The sequence below is a fragment of the Marmota flaviventris genome, chromosome 17 (assembly GCF_047511675.1).
Source record: "Marmota flaviventris isolate mMarFla1 chromosome 17, mMarFla1.hap1, whole genome shotgun sequence".
Lineage (NCBI taxonomy): Eukaryota > Metazoa > Chordata > Mammalia > Rodentia > Sciuridae > Marmota > Marmota flaviventris.
The window spans coordinates 62,597,983-62,617,791 of NC_092514.1; the positions used below are offsets into that span (position 1 = coordinate 62,597,983).

General features: G+C 38.5%; 1 protein-coding gene across 15 annotated transcripts in view; it reads left to right on the plus strand.

The window, feature by feature from the left end:
* The window catches only part of Efcab3 (EF-hand calcium binding domain 3), a 107,242-nt gene extending 88,537 nt beyond the window's left edge, over window positions 1–18,705 (plus strand). For all 15 annotated transcript variants that reach the window (XM_071603940.1, XM_071603943.1, XM_071603945.1 and 12 more), the window contains 4 exons: window positions 7,815–8,008; window positions 8,350–8,534; window positions 15,080–15,202; window positions 17,962–18,705. In XM_071603940.1, the coding sequence (XP_071460041.1) occupies window positions 7,815–8,008; window positions 8,350–8,534; window positions 15,080–15,202; window positions 17,962–18,288 (829 nt within the window). In that variant the 3' untranslated portion in view covers window positions 18,289–18,705. The remainder of the gene's footprint in view (window positions 1–7,814; window positions 8,009–8,349; window positions 8,535–15,079; window positions 15,203–17,961) is intronic.
* Window positions 18,706–19,809: the final 1,104 nt, after the last annotated feature.

Sequence of the window (19,809 nt, forward strand, 5' to 3'; positions counted from 1 at the left end):
ATAGAGAAAGCAATCATGAAATTCATATGGAAAAATAAAAGACCCAGAATAGCAAAAACAATGCTAAGCAGGAAGTGTGAATCAGGCGGTATAGCGATACCAGACTTCAAACTATACTACAGAGCAATAGTAACAAAAACAGCATGGTACTGGTACCAAAACAGGCGGGTGGACCAATGGTACAGAATAGAGGACACAGAAACCAATCCACAAAACTACAACTATCTTATATTTGATAAAGGGGCTAAAAGCATGCAATGGAGGAAGGATAGCATCTTCAACAAATGGTGCTGTGAAAACTGGAAATCCATATGCAACAAAATGAAACTGAATCCCTTTCTCTCGCCATGCACAAAAGTGAATTCAAAATGGATCAAGGAGCTTGATATCAAATCAGAGACACGGCGTCTGATAGAAGAAAAAGTTGGCTACGATCTACATTCGGTGGGGTCAGGCTCCAACTTCCTCAATAGGACACCCATAGCACAAAAGTTAATAACTAGAATCAACAAATGGGACTTACTCAAACTAAAAAGTTTTTTCTCATCAAAAGAAACAATAAGAGAGGTAAATAGGGAGCCTACACCCTGGGAACAAATCTTTACTCCTCACACTTCAGATAGAGCCCTAATATCCAGAGTATACAAAGAACTCAAAAAATTAGACAATAAGAGAACAAACAACCCAATCAACAAATGGGCCAAGGACTTGAACAGACACTTCTCAGAGGAGGACATACAGTCAATCAACAAGTACATGAAAAAATGCTCACCATCTCTAGCTGTCAGAGAAATGCAAATCAAAACCACCCTAATATACCATCTCACTCCAGTAAGATTGGCAGCCATTATGAAGTCAAACAACAACAAGTGCTGGCGAGGATGTGGGGAAAAGGGTACACTTGTACATTGATGGTGGGACTGCAGATTGGTGCAGCCAATTTGGAAAGCAGTATGGAGATTTCTTGGAAAGGTGGGAATGGAGCCACCATTTGACCCAGCTATTCCCCTTCTTGGTCTATTCCCTAAAGACCTAAAAAGAGCATGCTACAGGGACACTGCTACATCGATGTTCATAGCAGCACAATTCACAATAGCAAGACTGTGGAACCAACCTAGATGCCCTTCAATAGACGAATGGATAAAAAAAAATGTGGCATTTATACACAATGGAGTATTACTCTGCATTAAAAAATGACAAAATCATAGAATTTGCAGGGAAATGGATGGCACTAGAGCAGATTATGCTAAGTGAAGCTAGCCAATCCCTAAAAAGCAAATGCCAAATGTCTTCTTTGATATAAGAAGAGTAACTAAGATCAGAGTAGGGACGAAGAGCAGAAGAAGATTAACATTTAACAGGGATGAGAGGTGGGAGGGAAAGGGAGAGAGAAGGGAAATTGCATGGAAATGGAAGGAGACCCTCAGGGTTATACAGTGGAGGGGGTAGAGAGAGAGGAGGGGAGGGGAGGGGAGGGGAGAGGTGGGGAGGGGGGAGGGTGGAGGATGGGAAAGGCAGCGGAGCACAACAGACACTAGTATGGCAATATGTAAATCAATGGATGTGTAACTGAGGTGATTCTGCAATCTGTGTATGGGGTGAAGGTGGGAGTTCATAACCCACTTGAATCAAAGTGTGGAATATGATATGTCAAGAAATTTGTAATGTTTTGAACAACCAACAATAAAAAATTAAAATTAAAAAAAAAGAGCTTTGTAATGTTTTGAACAACCAATAAAAAAAGAAAACAATGAAATTTAAGAGAATACAGGGCTGGGGATGTGGCTCAAGCGGTAGCGCGCTCGCTTGGCATGGGTGCGGCCCGGGTTCGATTCTCAGCACCACATACAAAGATGTTGTGTCTGCCGAGAACTAAAAAATAAATATTAAAAAAAAAATTTCTCTCTTTCTCTCTCTCTCTCTCTCTCTCTCTTAAAAAAAAAGAAATTTAAGAGAATACAGATAGACAATCCAACAGAATTATATGATATGAATGAGAAATTCAGCAAAGAGATATAAACCATTTTTTAAAAAAGCCAATAAACAAACAAATAAAATATTTAAAAGAACCAAACAGATCTGGGCATAGTGGCATATAATCCTAGCTACTCAGGAGGCTAAGGCAGGAGGATTACAAGTGTGAGGCTAGCCTAGTGTTATGATGGGCAAAAGGTGTGACTTATGCAGTCGAGGGGGAGAAATAAAGAATGTCCATGCACTTCTGCCCTAGTCAATCCTTTATTCACTCAAATCATCAATACAATTTCACTCCACAGGTTCTTAATCAAGAAAACGACAATCCATAATGCTAGGCACTGCAATAGATATAATCAATTCACAGCAAACAATTCTAGATTAATTAATTCACAGCAAACAATTCTAGATCAATTATTCTAAGCACTGCAAACACTTAATCAGGACAGGCTCAAGACAGACATTCCCTCTGCGTGCTAAATTCAAGTGTCAGATCAAAAGTCTCAAGCCTTAGGCTTTAAATCCAGCAGATGCACACTTAGACCAAGGTGATCAGGTCAGAAACCAAAGCAGGTTTCTCCTGGGGTGGAGCTGACAGCTGGTTGAGGAGAGGGTCCTAAGGAGAAGTTGTGACTGTCACCAGGGTCAAGATATGGCTGAGAGTTTGAGAGTGGTAAGGAAAATGCAGAGGATCAGCAACCATAAAAAGTGTTGGAATGTCAGTCCAGGTCCTAATCAGGCTCTCAGTATGAGGCCATTAGTGTCGTCTGGCTATCTGTTCATCTGCTCTATTATTTATACCAAATTTGGGGGCTGTGAACCCCCCCCCCCTTTCAATCATTATCAGATGCCACTGGGTCTCAGTGACATCATTTACCCTGGGGTTAAAACATGGTCTGGTGGTCCCCACCCTGATCTTTTTGCCTTTCCCTCTTATTGGTGAGGACAGCCAGGCAGAGGCTTCACTCTGAATTTATCAGGGTGGGGGAGAAGTGACTTGTTTGTGCTTGAGAGCCATACTGGAGGGCTCCATTAGGCGTGCCTGGTGAGACTGCAGGTTTCAAACTGGAGTTTTTAAAATGGTATTGCTTAGGCCTAGGCCTAAGGCCATCCCCACACCTAGGCAACTTAGTGAAACCCTGTTTTAAAGTAAAAATTTTTAAAGGACTAGGAAAATAAATAAATAGAGTTATGCATGCTACTCAAGTGGTAGAACACTCCTGGGTTCAATCCTCAGTACTATTTAAAAAAAAAAAAAAACAGAATGAAAAGTTGGTTGTGGTGGCACACACTGTCACGAGGGGGCAAAATTGCATCAGATGCAGTCGAGGGGAGAAATAAAGAATGTCCATGCGCTTCTGCCCCTTTCAATGCTTTTTTTTTTTTAATTTTTTTTTTTTATTGGTTGTTCAAAACATTATAAAGCTATTGACATATCATATTTGATACAATAGATTCAAGTTGGTTATGAACTCCCAATTTTACTCAAATTACTCAATACAGTTTCACTCTACAGATTCTTAATCAAGAAAACGACAATCCTTTATACTAGGCACTGCAATAGATATAATCCATTCACAGCAAACAATTCTAGATTAATTCTAAGCACTTCAAAAACACTTAATCATGACAGGTGACAGACATTCCCTCTCCATGCCAAGTTCAAAAGTCTCAAGCCTTAGGCTTTATGTCCAGCAGATGCACACTCTTAGACCGTGGTGATAGGGTCTGGAACCAAGGCAGGCTTTTCCTGGCATGGAGTGGACGACTAGTTGAGGAGAGGATCCTAGGGAGAAGTTGCAGCTCTCACCAAGGTCCAGACCAGGCAGTAGAGTTTGAGAACAGTGAGGATCATGCAAAGGATCAGGAACCAAGGATAAGTAATGGGATGAAAAGTCCTCATCAGGCTCTCTAGCTCAAGTGCATCCTTGTTTTGGCTGGCTGAATCCCTTTTATCAGCTCTATTATTTATACTAAATTTTGAGGCTTTTGACCCTCTTTCAATCTTATCAGCTACCATGGGATTTCTCCATGACATCTGGTCTGGTGGTCTCCACCCTGATCTTCTTGCCTTTCCCTCTTATCAGGCCAGGACAGCCTACCAGGGGCTTCACTCTATTTATCAGGGTGAGGGGAAGTAACTTGTTTGAGGTCATACTGGAGGGCTCTGTGGGTGTGCCTGGGGAGACTGCAGATTTCAAACTGGAGTTTTAAAATGGAGTTGCTTAGGCTCAGGCTTAAGGCCATCCTCACACACACCTGGAATCCTAAAAACTCTGGAGGCTGAGGCAGGTAGGTGGTTTGTGAGTTCTAGGTCAACCTAAGCAACCTGGCAAGGCCCTAAGCAGCTTAGTGAGACCCTGCTCAAAATTAAAAATAAAAAGAGCTGGGGATATGGCTCATTGGTAAAGCACCCCTGGGTTCAATCTCAAGTGTCAAAAGAAAAATAAAAAGCCAATCACAACTCTTAATGATAAAGAACTCAATAAATGGTATAAAAAATAGTTAAGTGACTTAACAGCAGAATTGGTCAAGCAGAAGAATTTCTGAGAAGACAGGTCTTTTGAAATGATTCAGATTTTTAAAAAAGAAAGAAGAAGAAAAATTGAAAAGTATGAAGCAAGCCTTAGAGACTTCAGAGATACTATCAAGCAAGAAAACTCGGGCATTATGACTGTTCCAGGAGAAGAAAAGGGAAAAGGCATAGAAAAGAAATTTTTTAAAAAAATAATTGGTGAAAACTTTCCAAATCTTAAGATATGGACATCCAGGTCCAGGAAGCTCAAAGGATCTCTAATTGTAAGGAACGGTGGAAAAGCTCGGTAAACTCAACAAGCCAAAACAGCCGTTTACCTGTCTGAGATTTTATTAGCAGGACCATAGCGGCCAGTCACAGAAGAGAAGGAGGTTTTGAGAGAGAGAGAGAGAGGGAGGAGAGAGAAAAAGAGAGGGGGAGAGTAAGAGAAGTAAAGTAAGAAAGAGAGCGGGAGAATAAGAGAGCGAGCACGAACAGGGTGTTGATACTTATGGGCTTAACACAGGATGAGGAGGAGCAAGGCGAGTGGGCTGTTACTTCTTCATTGGCTGAGACTTTGCGCCACTTCAGGGATTGGAGGTGCTTCATTCAAAGTTCGTGCCATTCACAGAGATTGGAGGTGACGGTTCACGCGCCATTCAGTGCGTCATGGACCTGAGCTCCCAGAAGAGAAGCACTCTGGGCGCCATCTTTACCAACACTAATAGATTCAACCAAAAAAGATTCCAAGACATGTTAGAGTCAGATTGTCAAAGTACAAGACAGAGAATTCTAAAGACAACAAGAGAAAAACATCAAGTCACATATAAGGGAATCCCCATTAGATTAAACACAGACTTCTCTGTAAATATCTTACAGGCCAGGAAAGAATGGAATGATTTATTCAAAGTGCTGAAAGTAAATAATACTATACACAACAAAGCAATCCTTCAGAAATTACAGAGAAATAAAAACTTTCCAAGACAAAAACTGGGTATTAAATTACCAAATTAAAACACATAAACTGTCTGAATGGATTAAAAAAAAAAAAAAAAAACTAGACCCAAGGATAACACTGCCTAAAAGAAATTGACTTAGCCAGTATAGACCCACATACAGTGAAAATGAAAGAATGGAAAGAGATATACTATGCAAATGGAAACCAAAAGTTAGTAAGAGTATCTATACTTTAAAAAAAAAAAAAAGAAAGAAGTCATTATATAAAAATAAATAAATAAGGTCATTCTATACTGATAAAGGAATCAATAAATGTAAATATATATGCACCCAAGCTGGAAGCACCCAATTATATGAAACAAACTTGATTAGATTTAGATATAAAAGAAAAGAGAGATTCTATTTCAATAATAGGGACTTCAACATATCATTTCATCAATGAACAGATCATCCAGACAAAAAGATCAACAAAGAAACATCAGACTTAAACTATGCTGTGGACCAAATGATCCTAACAGATATTTTCAAAACCTTTCATCCAACAGCTACAGAAAACATTCTTCTCATCAGCATGTAGAACATTCTCCAGCATATAACATGTGTTAGGCCACAAAATAAGTCTCAAAAATTCAAAAATATTGTATCATAGCATATATTCTCTGCAGGAAATAAAAATAAAAATCAACAAAAAGAAACTTTAGAAATTGTACAAATATATGAAAATTAAACAATATTCTCTCTCAGTACTAGGGAATTGAACTCAGGAGTACTCTATCATTAATCTACATCCTTAGCACTTTTTTAAAATTTTATTTTATTTATTCTAATTAGTGATGTATGACAGCAGAATGCAAGTCAATTCATGTTACACAAATAGAGCACAATTTTTCATGTCTCTAGTTGTACACAAAGTAGAGTCACACTACTCATGTTCTTATGGTAATGATGTCCGTCTCATTCCACTGTCTTTCCTACCACCATGCCCACTCCTTTCCTCTCCTTCCCCTTTGCCCTATCTAAAGTCTATTCCTCCCATGCTCCTCCCCCATCCCATTATGAATCAGCATCCTTATATTAGAGAAGACATTCTGCATTTGTTTTTGGGGGATTGGCTTACTTTACCTAGCATTATATTCTCCAACTCCATCCATTTACCTGCAAATGCCATGATTTTATTCTCTTTTAATGCTGAGTAATATTCCATTGTGTATATATAGCATGTTTTCTTTATCCATTCATCTACTGAAGGGCATCTAGGTTGGATCCACAATTTAGCTACTGTGAATTGTGCTGCTATAAACATTGATGTGGCTGTGTCCCTGTAGTACATTGTGTTTCTTTAAAATTATTTTTTAGTTTTAGTTGGACACAATACCTTTATTTTATGTGGTTCTGAGGATCGAACCCAGGGCCTTGCATGTGCTAGGCAAGTGCTCTACTGCTGAGCCACAATCCCAGCCCTATAGTATGCTGTTTTTAAGTCCTTTGGGGTAAAAACCAAGAATGGGATAGCTGGGTCAAATGATGGTTTCATTCCAAGTTTTCCAAGGAATCTCCATATTGCTTTCCATATTGGTTGCACCAATTTGCAGTCCCACCAGCAATGTAAGAGTGTCCCCATATCCTCGCCAACACATATTATTGTTTTTATTCTTAATAGCTGCCATTCTGACTGGAGTGAGATGAAATCTTAGAGTAGTTTTGATTTGCATTTCTCTAATTCCTCCCTTTTTATTTTTATTTCAAGACAGGATCTCACTAAATTGCTGAAGCTAGCCTCCAACTTGTGATCTTCCTGCCTCAGTATCCAGAGCACTGGGATTACAGTGTGTACCACCATATCCAGTTTGTCAATGGCCTTAAGTATTTATTTTTCTACATAAGACCATGAAGTCTTGGAGAAGAGGAAGAAAACCAAAGACTAAGAACTACAGATATAAAATAGTCAAATGGCCTATGGAAGCTGGGCGCAGTAGCACACACCTATAATCCCAGCTACTCGGGAGGTTGAGGCAGGAAGATCACAAGTTCAAAGTCAGTCTAGGCAATTTGATGAGGCCCTCAGCAACTTACTGAGACCCTGTCTCAAAATTTTAAAATAAAAGGTCAGGGATGTAGCTTAGTGAGAAAGCACTTCTAGGTTCAATCCCCAGAACCAAAAAAAAAAAAAAAAAAAGGAAAAGGACCTGTGAAAAGTGTCAGAATATTCTCAAATGTCACAGGACTAGACACTCAAATATTATTGAATGATTATGCAAATTCAATTTAAAATTAATTTACTCAGCATATGAAACTTATAATTAAACTTTTTCTTTTTGTCCTATAACTCATTTTATCCACTTCTGAACTACTTTTTCTTTTTTTAAAGCTATTTCCGAAGAAAATTCCAGGAGGCCAGTGGAGAAATATTGTGGAATCCCCATTCTAGGGAATATGGAAAAAGGAGATTTATGCCAGATATATGCACACCTCCAAGCTCAAGCACCGCTGCCTTTGCTAATGCTGCTCGGGTTGCAATAATGAAAGAAAAGGATTTATTTAAATTTCTTGAAGAGCTCAAAAGTAAGAGCCATTTGTTCCCTCCCCACTTTTTAAAAGGATTTATTTATATGACTACTCAGAAATAAAACCTAGAGGCCAAGAGCAGGGCCTGAGACTCTTCTGAGTTACTGCTCTCTGTCACACAAATACCATTTGGATGCACAGGTATCCCTCACCTGAGTCTTCAGATTCCTGGGTGAAGCCTAAAGTCTGCAGATGGGTGTGGAGTAGGAACAGGAAAGTGAAGGAGGGCCATGACCAATGAGAGAAGAATAGGGAAAAAGCAAAATAGGTACCACGTTTGTCTTTTATGGGAACGACTTATGTTGTTAGTGATACCATTTTTGTTTTTATCTTTTTAGGATGCAATTTCCATTCAGATAGCCCATATTCAAAAATATCCATCTTTCCATTGTTTCCTAATGTGGATGGGGTGGTGATGGGAAAGCCATTCAGAGACACACAAAAATTAGAAATGCTAAGGAGAAAGGAGCCTCTGAATTTCTTTGAGGACTATTTTTTCCATAAAAGAGACTGGAAAATACAGGTGAGATTTAGGTTATGTCACATTAGCTAATTTAAATTTTACATTTTTAAGTACCAATTTAACAGAATAACATGCTTTTTATTTTTAGTCATTATATTTCAAACCAGATTCCATAACCACGTTCCTAAATATAAGCCCAGATGTAGATACTTCATTTAATTTCAACAAATTGTTAAGACTTACTGAAAAATGACGATCCTAAATTTGGGGTTGGGATATAGAATTCAAGAATAATAACACTAGAAGGCCTGAAGTCTCTCTCTACTGCTCCCCCACTGTGTCAGGGATTTGAAGCTATATTTTGGACTCCCTTGACCATCTCAAGACTGTAGTTGGCCAGACACCATGGGATGAGAGGACCCAGGTCCACACAAATTAAGCAATGGTGTGAGGAGAGGGACCATTCTGAGCTTGACCCAGAATCCCAGCTGTACCTCTGGCCCTGCTTTAAGCTCTATTGTCTCTAACTTATTTTTCCCTGAAAATGTTGTCCTCATTAGTTTTAAGGTCACAGGTAAATATGCTCATGTTTTCAGAGGTATTCTCTCAGGAAGCTCTGGCCTTACCCCAGATTGGTTGCAGTTCTCCCTGCTTGAACAAAAGAATTAAGATTTGTCTAGAAACCAGCCCAGGCTATAGGGGCATATATTGAGTTCCAGAGGTCCATGCCTGGTTCACCTCATTATGAAATCACTAGAAGGCCCTTCAAACAAAGGGTTTTTATGTGATTCTGGAGGGATATCACTGTCAAAAATTACCTTGAGGTCAGACTTTTACTTTATCTCCCCAAACAAAGTCACACCCAGGCACATGTCACTGATAAGATGGAAATAAGAGGACACTCATCCCTCTTTAAATTTATGTGCCAAGGGGCTGCGGTTGTAGCTCAATGATAGAGCACTTGCCTAGCATGTGTGAGGCACTGGGTTAGATCCTCAGCACTAAATTAAATAAAGGTATAAAAAATTCCACTATAAAAAATTATGTCCTAACATTGAGTCACCCCTCTCCCATTATTTTTATCATCAGTTTCTCCAACTAGAATAAAAAGTTCATGTAGACAAGAACCTTATTTCTTTTGATAAGTATCTCTAGCACTTAAAACAAAGCCTGGCCTTTTTTTTTTTTTTGTCTGATTTGGTGCTAAGAATCAAACCCAGAGCCTCAAACATGCTAAGTATATATACTCTACCACTGAGCTACACTCCTAGCCCCTTTGGATGAAAGAAAATTATAACACAAATAGTTTGTTTTTTGAGGGCATCCTATGTGTTAATAATTTTAATAGAGAAAGCACCAATAGCTTGCTATATTGTCACCTGGCTTCTACTTTTGTCCTTTTCAATCTGTTCTCCATACACTAACCAAAATGGCTCTGTTAAATTGAGCTTGAAATCTGCTCCCTCAGAGATTAAAAACAAAATCTTTATGACAATTTAGATCCTACAAAATCTAAATCTAAGCCTTTCAATAACTTCAACCACTAGTAGCTATTTACATTTAAATTAATAAATCCTGTTCCTCTGTCATACTAACCACATTTCAAATGCTCAGTAGCCATATGTGGCAAATGGACACCATATTAGATGGCACAAAAATAGGACATTTACATCACTGTGAAAAGTTCTATTGGACATCACCGACTTAGACCCTCCCTGCAGATCCAACGATCTCTCTTCCCACTGCTCACCTTCCAGCACACTTCACTCTACCTGCAATGTCTCACTACTGTGCCTTACTTGCTTCCATCTCACTCTAGCTTTGTTCTTCCCTCTGCTTGAATGCTGTTACCTAGACATCTGCATAGCTCTCTCCCTCACCTCTTTCAGGTCTTGTCCCAAATGTCATTTCAGAATGCCTTCTCTAGCAATCATATTAAAATGATAATCCCCACATTGCTAATGTGCAAGTGCCACTTTAATTGTTCACTTCAGATGGATAATTTTATGTTATATGAATTTTCATCTCAATAAATTTAACATGTATTTAAATAAAATCACACCTCTAATGGTGCACACCTCTAATCCTAATAACTCAGGAGGCTGAGATTGGAGGATCACAAGTTGAAGGCCAGCCTCAGAAGTTGGTGAGAGAACCTAAGCAATGTAGGGAAACCTTGACCCCCCAAAATAAAATAATTAGGCCAGGTGTAGTGGTGCACTCCTGTAATCCCATTGGCTTCGGAGGCTGAGGCTGGAGGACTGTGAGTTCATAGCCAGTCTCATCAACTCAGCAAGACCCTGTCTCTAAAATATAAAAAAGGGCTGTGGATGTGGCTCAATGTTAAGTGACCCTGGGTTCAATCCCTGGTACAGAAAAAAAAATTAATCAAAGAAATAAAAAATCTACAACTTCCAATATCCCCATCCCCTTCCCTGATTTTCTCCATAACATTTATTACCAGCTAATATATTACATTCTTCATGTAATAGATCACATATTTTGCATATATATGTATATTACATCTATATCCACTTTATCTAATATTTATGTCCATATATATTATACTTCATCTAATATGCTATAAGATATAAATTTACATTTATAATAATAGAATATATGTATAAATATATAGTATGTTAAATAATGTATATATATTATGAGATCTCATGTACTGTGTGGTAGATCTATTCTAATATACTACACATCTAATCTACTATATACTTGTAAATGTTAATTGGAACCAGGAAATGGGATTTTCAAGTTTTAGAATGAAAGTAAGGGAGCTATATGAACACTCCCCCACCCATCCAGCTGTTCTTCATGGCCCAACCCACTCACAGATTCCCCATGAGAACATAAAAATACTGGATGATATTAAATTAAATTAAATGACAAACATTACAAAATGTATTTGGCAAGTCACAGCAGTGCACACCTATAATCTCAGCTACTCAGGAGGCTGAGGCAGAAGGATTGTAGGTTAGAGGCCATCCTTGGCAATTTAGCAAGACTCTGTATCTAATAAAAAACAAAAAAGGACTGGGTATGTAGCTCACTGGGGTTCAATTCCCAGTACAATAAATAAAGTATTCCAATCAAGGAAAATTCTCAAGTTTCAGAAAGCAAGAGAGAGCTGGCACAGTGGTGCACACCTGTAATCCCAGTGCCTTGGGAGGCTGAGGTAGAAGGATCTCAAATTCAAGGCCAACCTTAGCAACTTAGCAAGACCCTGTCTCAAAATAAAAATAAAAAGGACTGGGGATATAGCTCAGTGGTAAGCTCTCCTAGGTTCAATTACCAATAGCAATAAATACATAAGTTTTTAAAAATGAAAAATAAAAACAAAATGCAAGCGAGAACCTAAAGCCAGAATGACAAGCTCATAAAGTGGCCCTGGGAGTGGCCAGGGAGGGGAGGCAGGTAGAGCACATGGCTCCAGGCCCTCATGTCTAGGGGCTAGGGTAGGGGGAACCATCCAGGATTAGGAAATATGTACCCTTAGAGATAAGCTGGCAATTGAGACCTCTACAAAAAAACAAATTTTGGAAGGGCTGCCCTCTCAGTGAAAAGAGAAGTAAAAAATTCTACATAGGCATAAATGTGATTTGCCAAAGCTCTGAATGGAAAAGCAAGTATTTTGTGATAAATTTCAAAGTTGAGATTGTGAAATACATGGATATGCTATCTGAATTTATAATTTCCATATTTGATGAAATCTCTTAAGCTTTAAAATTATCCTAAAAACGGTTTTTAGGGTCTGGGGATGTAGTTCAGCAGTAGAGTGCTTTCCTAGCATGAGGCCTTGAGTTTGATCCCCAGCACTGAAGTAAAATAATATATATATATATATTAAAAATTTAAAAACCGACTTCAGACTATAGCTACCTTGAGAAGTCTGCCAGACACAAACATATCCAAATCCTAGAAATCACATGGTACACACACACACACACACACACACAATTCTTTGGAAGATAGGCAAAAATTACAGTCATACAAGGAAATAATCTACTCTGAAAAAGTCAGCAATAAAATAAATAGGAGTAGCATTACAATAATTCAATATAACAGAGTTAATGTCTAAAACACTATTAAAGTAAATACTACTTTTTGCTGGGTGTGATGGCACCTACCTATAATCCCAGAGACTTGGGAGGCAGAGGCAGAAAGAATTCAAGTTAAAGGCCAGCCTCAGCAACTTAGCAAGGCCCTAACAATTTAGTGAGACTCTCTCTCAAAATAAAAATAAAAGGGACTGGGGATGTGGCTCAGTGGTAAAGAACACTTGGCTTCAATTCCCAGTACCAATAATAATAATAATAAAATATTATTATTATTATTAAATTAAATCTACTGTCTTTAAATAATTAAAGAGAAATTTCAAAAGGAATAGAAAACCTAATTGGGGGTGGGGGCAGTATACAGAATGGGGGAAGAGGGCTCATTTGAAAAGAACCAAATAGAACTACTAGAGATGAAAAATATAGCATTCAGGGGCTGGGATTGTGATAGAGCACTCACCTAGCACATGTGAGGCCCTGGATTTGATCCTCAGCACCACATAAAAATAGATAAATAAAATAAAGATATTGTGTTTAACTACAATTTAAAAATGAATATTTTTTAAATATAGCATTTAATTAAAAAAAATAAACAGTAGATTATTTATAGTAAGAAGACTGTGAACTGGAAGACAGAGCTGAGGAACTTACCTAAACTGCAACACAAAGAAAAACTAAAGGAAAAGATAATAAACATGAAGGGTAACATGAGCAATTCCAACAGAATACAAAAAGAGCTCCAAAAGGAAAAAAAAATGGAGTGGAGAAGAATCAATATTTGAATAGATAATGGCTGAGAGTTACATAAACTGATGATTATCTAAAGTGATGAAAAAAAATGAATTCTTAGATTGAAGAAAGCACTCTGGAGCAAGGTACATAAATGCAAAACCAACTTGAAATACTGCAGTGAAATTAAAGTTCATGGAAAAAAACACTTTAAAAGCAACCATAGGGCCGGGGTTGTGGCTCAGTGGTAGAGTGCTTGCCTAGCATGCATGAGGTACTGGTTTGATCCTCAGCACCACATAAAAATAAACAAATAAAATAAAAGTATTGTGTCCATCTACAACTAAAATATATTTAAAAAAAAAAAAAAAAGCAACCATAGAGGACTGGAGATTTGGCTCTGTGGTAGAACACCTGCCTGGCATGCATGGGGTCCTGATTTCAATTCCTAGCAACACACACACACACACACACACACACACACACACATACACAAAGGCATTTCAATACAGCAATAATAGAACATTAAACCAAATGCAGGGCATTCCTAAGTGTGACCCCTATATAATTGTACAGATCACATGTCCACGAAGCTGGCCCTTAGAGAAAGGAAAAGTGAAGGGATAAGATCCCAGGAAGGACCAGGCATAATGGTTCATGCCTGTAATTCCACAGCTGAGGCAGAAGGATCTCAAGTTCAAGACCAGCCTCAACAATTTAGCCATGCCCTAAACAACTTAGCAAGACCCTGTCTCAAAATAAGAAAGAAAAAGGGCTGGGGATGTGGCTCAGTAGTTCAGCGCCTCTGGGTTCAATCCCAGATACCAAAAACAAACAAACAAACAAAAAAACCCAGGAAGGAACAAATAGAGAATACAGGATTGAGTTTGCCCTAGGAAATCAGGAAAAACTTTCTCATATAAAAGGAAAAGAGGAAAAAATGGTTAAAGGATGGAGAAATCATAGGGTAGGCAGAAGAGTTAAGAGAATTCATGTTAGATAGCTTTAAAGAGACAAGATCAGCCAGGCATGTTGGCATACAATTAATTCTGGCTACTCAGGAGGCTGAGGATCACAAGTTTGAGGACAGCCTGAGCAATTCAGTAAGACTCTACCACCAAATTAAAAATAAAAATGGCTGGGGATGTAGCTCAATGGTAGAGCAGTTGCCTAGCACATGCAAAGCCCTGGGTTTAATCTCCAATACCATAAACAAACAGAAAAAGAGCCAAAATCATCAGTTGAGAAAGTTTGAAGATCTGGCTTCCAGCAGCCACTATGGTAAGAGTGAATGAAGAAAGAGAATGTCAAGCAGTACTAAAGGCCTGGACAGGACTACATGATAAGACATTTTCAAAAAGAGCAAGCAGTATATGTAATTTCCACTAGCAATTGTTCAATAGCACAGTACAGGGGAAATAGCCATGGGTTGCCTGTCAGAAGTCTGGAAGTAATACAAGTGGTACTCTGTGGAGGGTACCTTCATTTTTGGTGCTTGTAATAGCTTGGGACATTTGGGTCAGGATGGAGTTGGCTCCTCTTTATTCTCCATATCTAGTCCATAAGCCATCTGATCTGTATTTCTCTTATGAATAGGTTTTGTCATTATTAAAGAACCTTTACTAAATATCCAATTTACATGTGGCACTATTCTAGGGGCTCCAACACAACTGACAAATAGTTTAACAATAACCTTATAAATCATATGCAAATTCTCTCATACTGAAATATATTTTTGTTTATTATATCTTTTTGTATGTATAATTCAAACTAAAATGTATTACTAATCTTCTTTTTTAAATGTACATAAAGGCAGCAAACATAAAGCCTGTGAACATTTCTTCAAACTATTCAGATGACATCCTTGCCATCAATCAAATACTCAAGAAAAAGCACAGATGGACAGTGGCTGATGCAGCTGCTATTAAACAGCATGTGAGTGTTCATAGTTGACCGCCTTCCCAGCCACATTAACAAAAATATTTTCCATTTCAATACTCTCCCATAAACCCAAGAGCATTTTTATCTGCTCTCTGTCTTTAAAATGAAACAAGATAGAAAGATGATCATGGTGATATACATATGTAATCCCAGCAACTTGAGAGGCTGAGACAGGAGGAGCATGGGTTCAAGGACAGTCTGGGCAACTTTGCAAGACTCTGTCTCAAAATAAAAAATAAAAAGGACAAGGGATGTAGCTCAATGGTAGAGCACCCTTGGGTTCAATTCCTAGTACAAAAAAAAATTAAAATGAAACACGATGGTTTCTCATTTGTATCCACTGTAATGATAATATTTTTTGCTCTATAATCAAACAGATTCAAATGTTAAATGTTAGGATTCATCCTGGTAATCACCTAAGTAGGTATACCTAGCATCAGTTCTATAACATTCATTTGTTTCATGATAGAAATAGCAAACAAATTAAGGTAATAAATCCACTGTCACCATGAGTGATGTACTCAGAATTGAGATGAATGAAAGCATCATCATTATAGCAACTAACAATGTTAACAATAGCTTAAAGGTACTTTGCAAGTGCTAGACACAGCACTATACAAACATTCTACAAGTGCTCTGCAGGTACTGATTCATTTAATTATCACAACAACCCTTTGAGACAAGTACTGTTATTATTCCTTGTCATGTGCATAAAAAGGTTAAGGCACTAAATTAGTAAGGAACAGATTAAGGATTATAAACATGGGGAGAGTGGCTCCAGAATAAACACTTTTAACAACTCTATGCTTCCTGTCTAGTTTTGTGACCTAACTTTTAGCAATTTGTGTACCCCACAGAAAAAGAGCAGGATATAATTACTTTTTGCCACTTCTTTTCTGCATTTTTTTTTTTTTTGTGTGTGTGTGTGCGTGTGTTTGGGCCATACTAGGAATTGAACCCAGAAGCTCTCTACCAAAGAGCTACATCCCCACTTCTTTTTATTTTTTTGAGACAGAGACTCACTAAGTTGCCAAGGTTGACCTTGAATTTGTGATCCTATTGCCTCAGCCTCCTGTCCCTCTGCACTTGATACTAACAATCAAGCTCTCCTCGGCTTGGGTTGGGATAAATGAATTATGTGTGTTCTGTAGTACACGCCACAGAAACAGAGGAGCGAGCTCCCAGCAGTCTCATCGTGGTCACACGCACACTAAAGTAAAAGGAAGCTGCATATAGCTAGAGGCCTCCATCCCTGGGGCACCAACTGCCCCAAGGGCTAAGAAGCTTGAGATCAAATAGTTTGGCATCCTTGTAATCCAGTCACAGAAGAACACTGGCATCTCTGTATCAGGTAAAGGAATAGCTAGAGTGACATTCTTTGAGCTATTTCAATCTACCTTCCTTGTTTCAGCCATCACCCATATAATGATACTTAAATTTGTCCCAAGCCTAGACTTTTTTCCTATACTTTGTCTCAATGATCTACCTGAAAAAAGTTCCACCTCTATGCTGTCTCATAGCACATAAAATTCAACATGCTCTAACCACTTCTCATCTTCTGCAGCAAACTGGCTCTACCTAGGGATTCTGCATCTCAGTTATTGATACAGAATCCACTCAATCACTGAAGCTTTAAGGCCAGGAACTATCCTTAATTTTTGCATTTTTCCTCATTCCACACATCTACCAGTCCCCAAACCCATCCTCTCATTCTGGGGAATTTTTGAAATCTATCTTCATCCCATCCCTATTACCTCTGCCTTAAGTTGAGGCCCTCCACAGGTCTCACCTGTATAACAGCCTCCAGCCCACTATCCTTAGCCATGTAGCTGCTCCCCTCCAACCAATCTCAACACAGCTACCAATGATCTAACATGAAGATCCAACCAGGTCATTATCCTGCTAAAATGCGAAGGCTTCCCTCTCAGCCATAGCAGGCTTTTTCAATTTTCTACTAAACACACTGAAGGATTTATTTCATTACAACATGATTTTCACAAGGAAATGACTCTCCCCACCCATACTGAATCACTGATTTATAAGATTAAGTTTTAAGAGTCTGCTGCTTCTCCATTGTCACTCCATTCCTCCCACTTTTTTTTTCAATATTGGGGATTGAACCCAGAGGCATTCTACTACTGAACAACATTCCCAGCCTTTTTATTTTTCACCTGAGGCAACGTCTTGCTAAGTTGCCAAGGCTGGCCTCCAACTTGTACTCCTCTTGCCTCAGCCTCTGGAGTCACTGGGATCACAGGCGTGTGTCACTATGACCAGCTTTCCCTCCCACTTTCAATGTGACACTCCAGCAATACCAAAGTGCCTGAATCCTCTGATCAATTCCAGAAGGCTGACTGTATTTCAGCCTTTGTTTATTCTGTCTCCTCCCTAGAACACCTTCCCATCACCACTCACTCCCTCAATATTACCAAATACTTAAGGACTTAGCTTAACTCTTTTCCCTGGTTCTCCTGTTTTAGGAGATATAATTAGTACTCAATTCAACCTATCTCCATCCCATACTTCTCCTTATTTTAGTCCATTATATTTTTATAAAATTTCTTATTATCTCATTATTCCTAAGCAACACATTTTGATTGTCCAGCAACTCTTAGCTCAAATGTCCTTAAGAGGCACTACCTAATGTACAGACTCAATGATTCTCAAATACATAACTCTTGGGCTACTATGATTGTAGTCCACATGTCAAAGATATTTGGCAGTAACTACAGTAAACTATGTTCTCATTGCAGGTAAAGAGAGCTACAGAAAACTATAATTTAGGAGTTGCCCTTGCACATCAGAAAGAAATGTTAAATCTCTGGCAGAAGGTACGAGGGGATCTGATTGGAATAGACACTAACAATGAGTCCTTTTATGACACCTTTTCTACTTATACATGGTCCTGGAATGTTTGCCAAGAATTACTTTCTCCTAAGGACTTACGGTTATATGATGCCTACACCAATAAAAATTTCCCACTTAACTCCGGATTCTCTTCCGCATCGGATGTCAGTGAATGTGACAGAGAGACAGGAAGAAAAAGAAAACGGAAAGGTTTTAGAATGTTTCAACAATGAAATTTCTACATTTCCTAAACAACTCATCAAAAACTACTTTTTCAGTTATCAAAATTATGATTTCTTGCTTTTGTCTAGTACATTCTTAGCAGCTGGAAATTTTGCCATCTTTTGGATTCTGACCAGTAAAAATCTGTAAGTCATAAAATGGTTTCCTTTCCTAAATCTTTGATAAGTAGATGCCACAGTTAGTTCCAGCTACACTCTGCTGCCCCCACCTGGCATAAAACTGCCAGGGCCTCAGCAGGAAAGTTCAAAAAACAGGTAAGCATCTGAGTGACTAATTATAAAAGGGAACTAGTTTTTTTTTAATTGCTTTTATTTTTAAAATACATGACAGCAGAATGCATCACAATTCTTATTAGGCATATAGAGCACATTTTTAATATCTTTGTATATAAAGTATGTTCACACCAATTCGTGTCTTCATACATGTACTTTGGATAATGATGTCCATCACATTCCTCCATCATTGCTAACCCCCTGACCCTCCTTTCCCCTCCCACCCCTCTGCCCTATCTAGAGTTCATCAATTCCTCCCATTGCTCCCTCTCCCTACCCAACTATGAGTCAGTCGCCTTATGTTTCAGAGAAAACATTTGCCATTTGTTTTTTTTTAAATATACTTTTAGTTGTAGATGGCACAGTACCTTTATTTTATTTACTTATAATTATGTGGTGCTGAGGATAGAACCAGTGCCTCACACATGCTAGGCAAGTGTTTTACCACTAAACTACAACCCCAGGCCAGGGACTAGGTTTTCAAATGTACATGGAAGTGGTTAGAGGCAGTGCATGACAATAACCCTTCCATTTCAGGGAATAATGTCACCACCACCACCCCCAGAGGAATGGTGATTAAATTTGGATGTTCCTAAGTGTCCTTAGCCACACACCTGTCTCTTGGCTTGCTCCTACCCATAGTTGATCTCATCTATTACCTTTGCTACTAAAGAACACATATCTAATGAAAAAACAAATATATAACTATAATACAAGTTATTGGGAAGACTGTCATTTTTATTGTGGTAAAATGTACATTACATAAGGGCTGGAGTTGTGCTCAGTAGTAGAGCACTTGCCTAGCATGAGAGAGGCACTGGGTTTGAACCTCAGCACCACATTAATGAATAAAATAAAGGTATTGTGTCCATGTATAACTAAAAATATTTTTTAAATGTACATTACATAAAATATCCTATTTTAAATAATATTTAAATGTTTATCATCATATCTGTTACATTTTTATTCTTCCTAGTTCCACTCATTTCCCCCTCTTTTGGTAACAGGGATTGAACCAAGGGGCACTCAACTATTGAGCCACATCCCCAATCTGTTTTTTGCTTTTGAGACAGTGTCTTGCTAAGTTGCTGATGCTGCCTTTGAACTTGCAATCCCTCTGCCTCAGCCTCCTAAGCTACTGGAGGTATGTGCCACCATGCTCAGCTCCACTCTTATAGTTCTTAGAACCCCTATGGTTCTTGAGAACTGATCATAGACAATTTTGGGATTGTACCAACA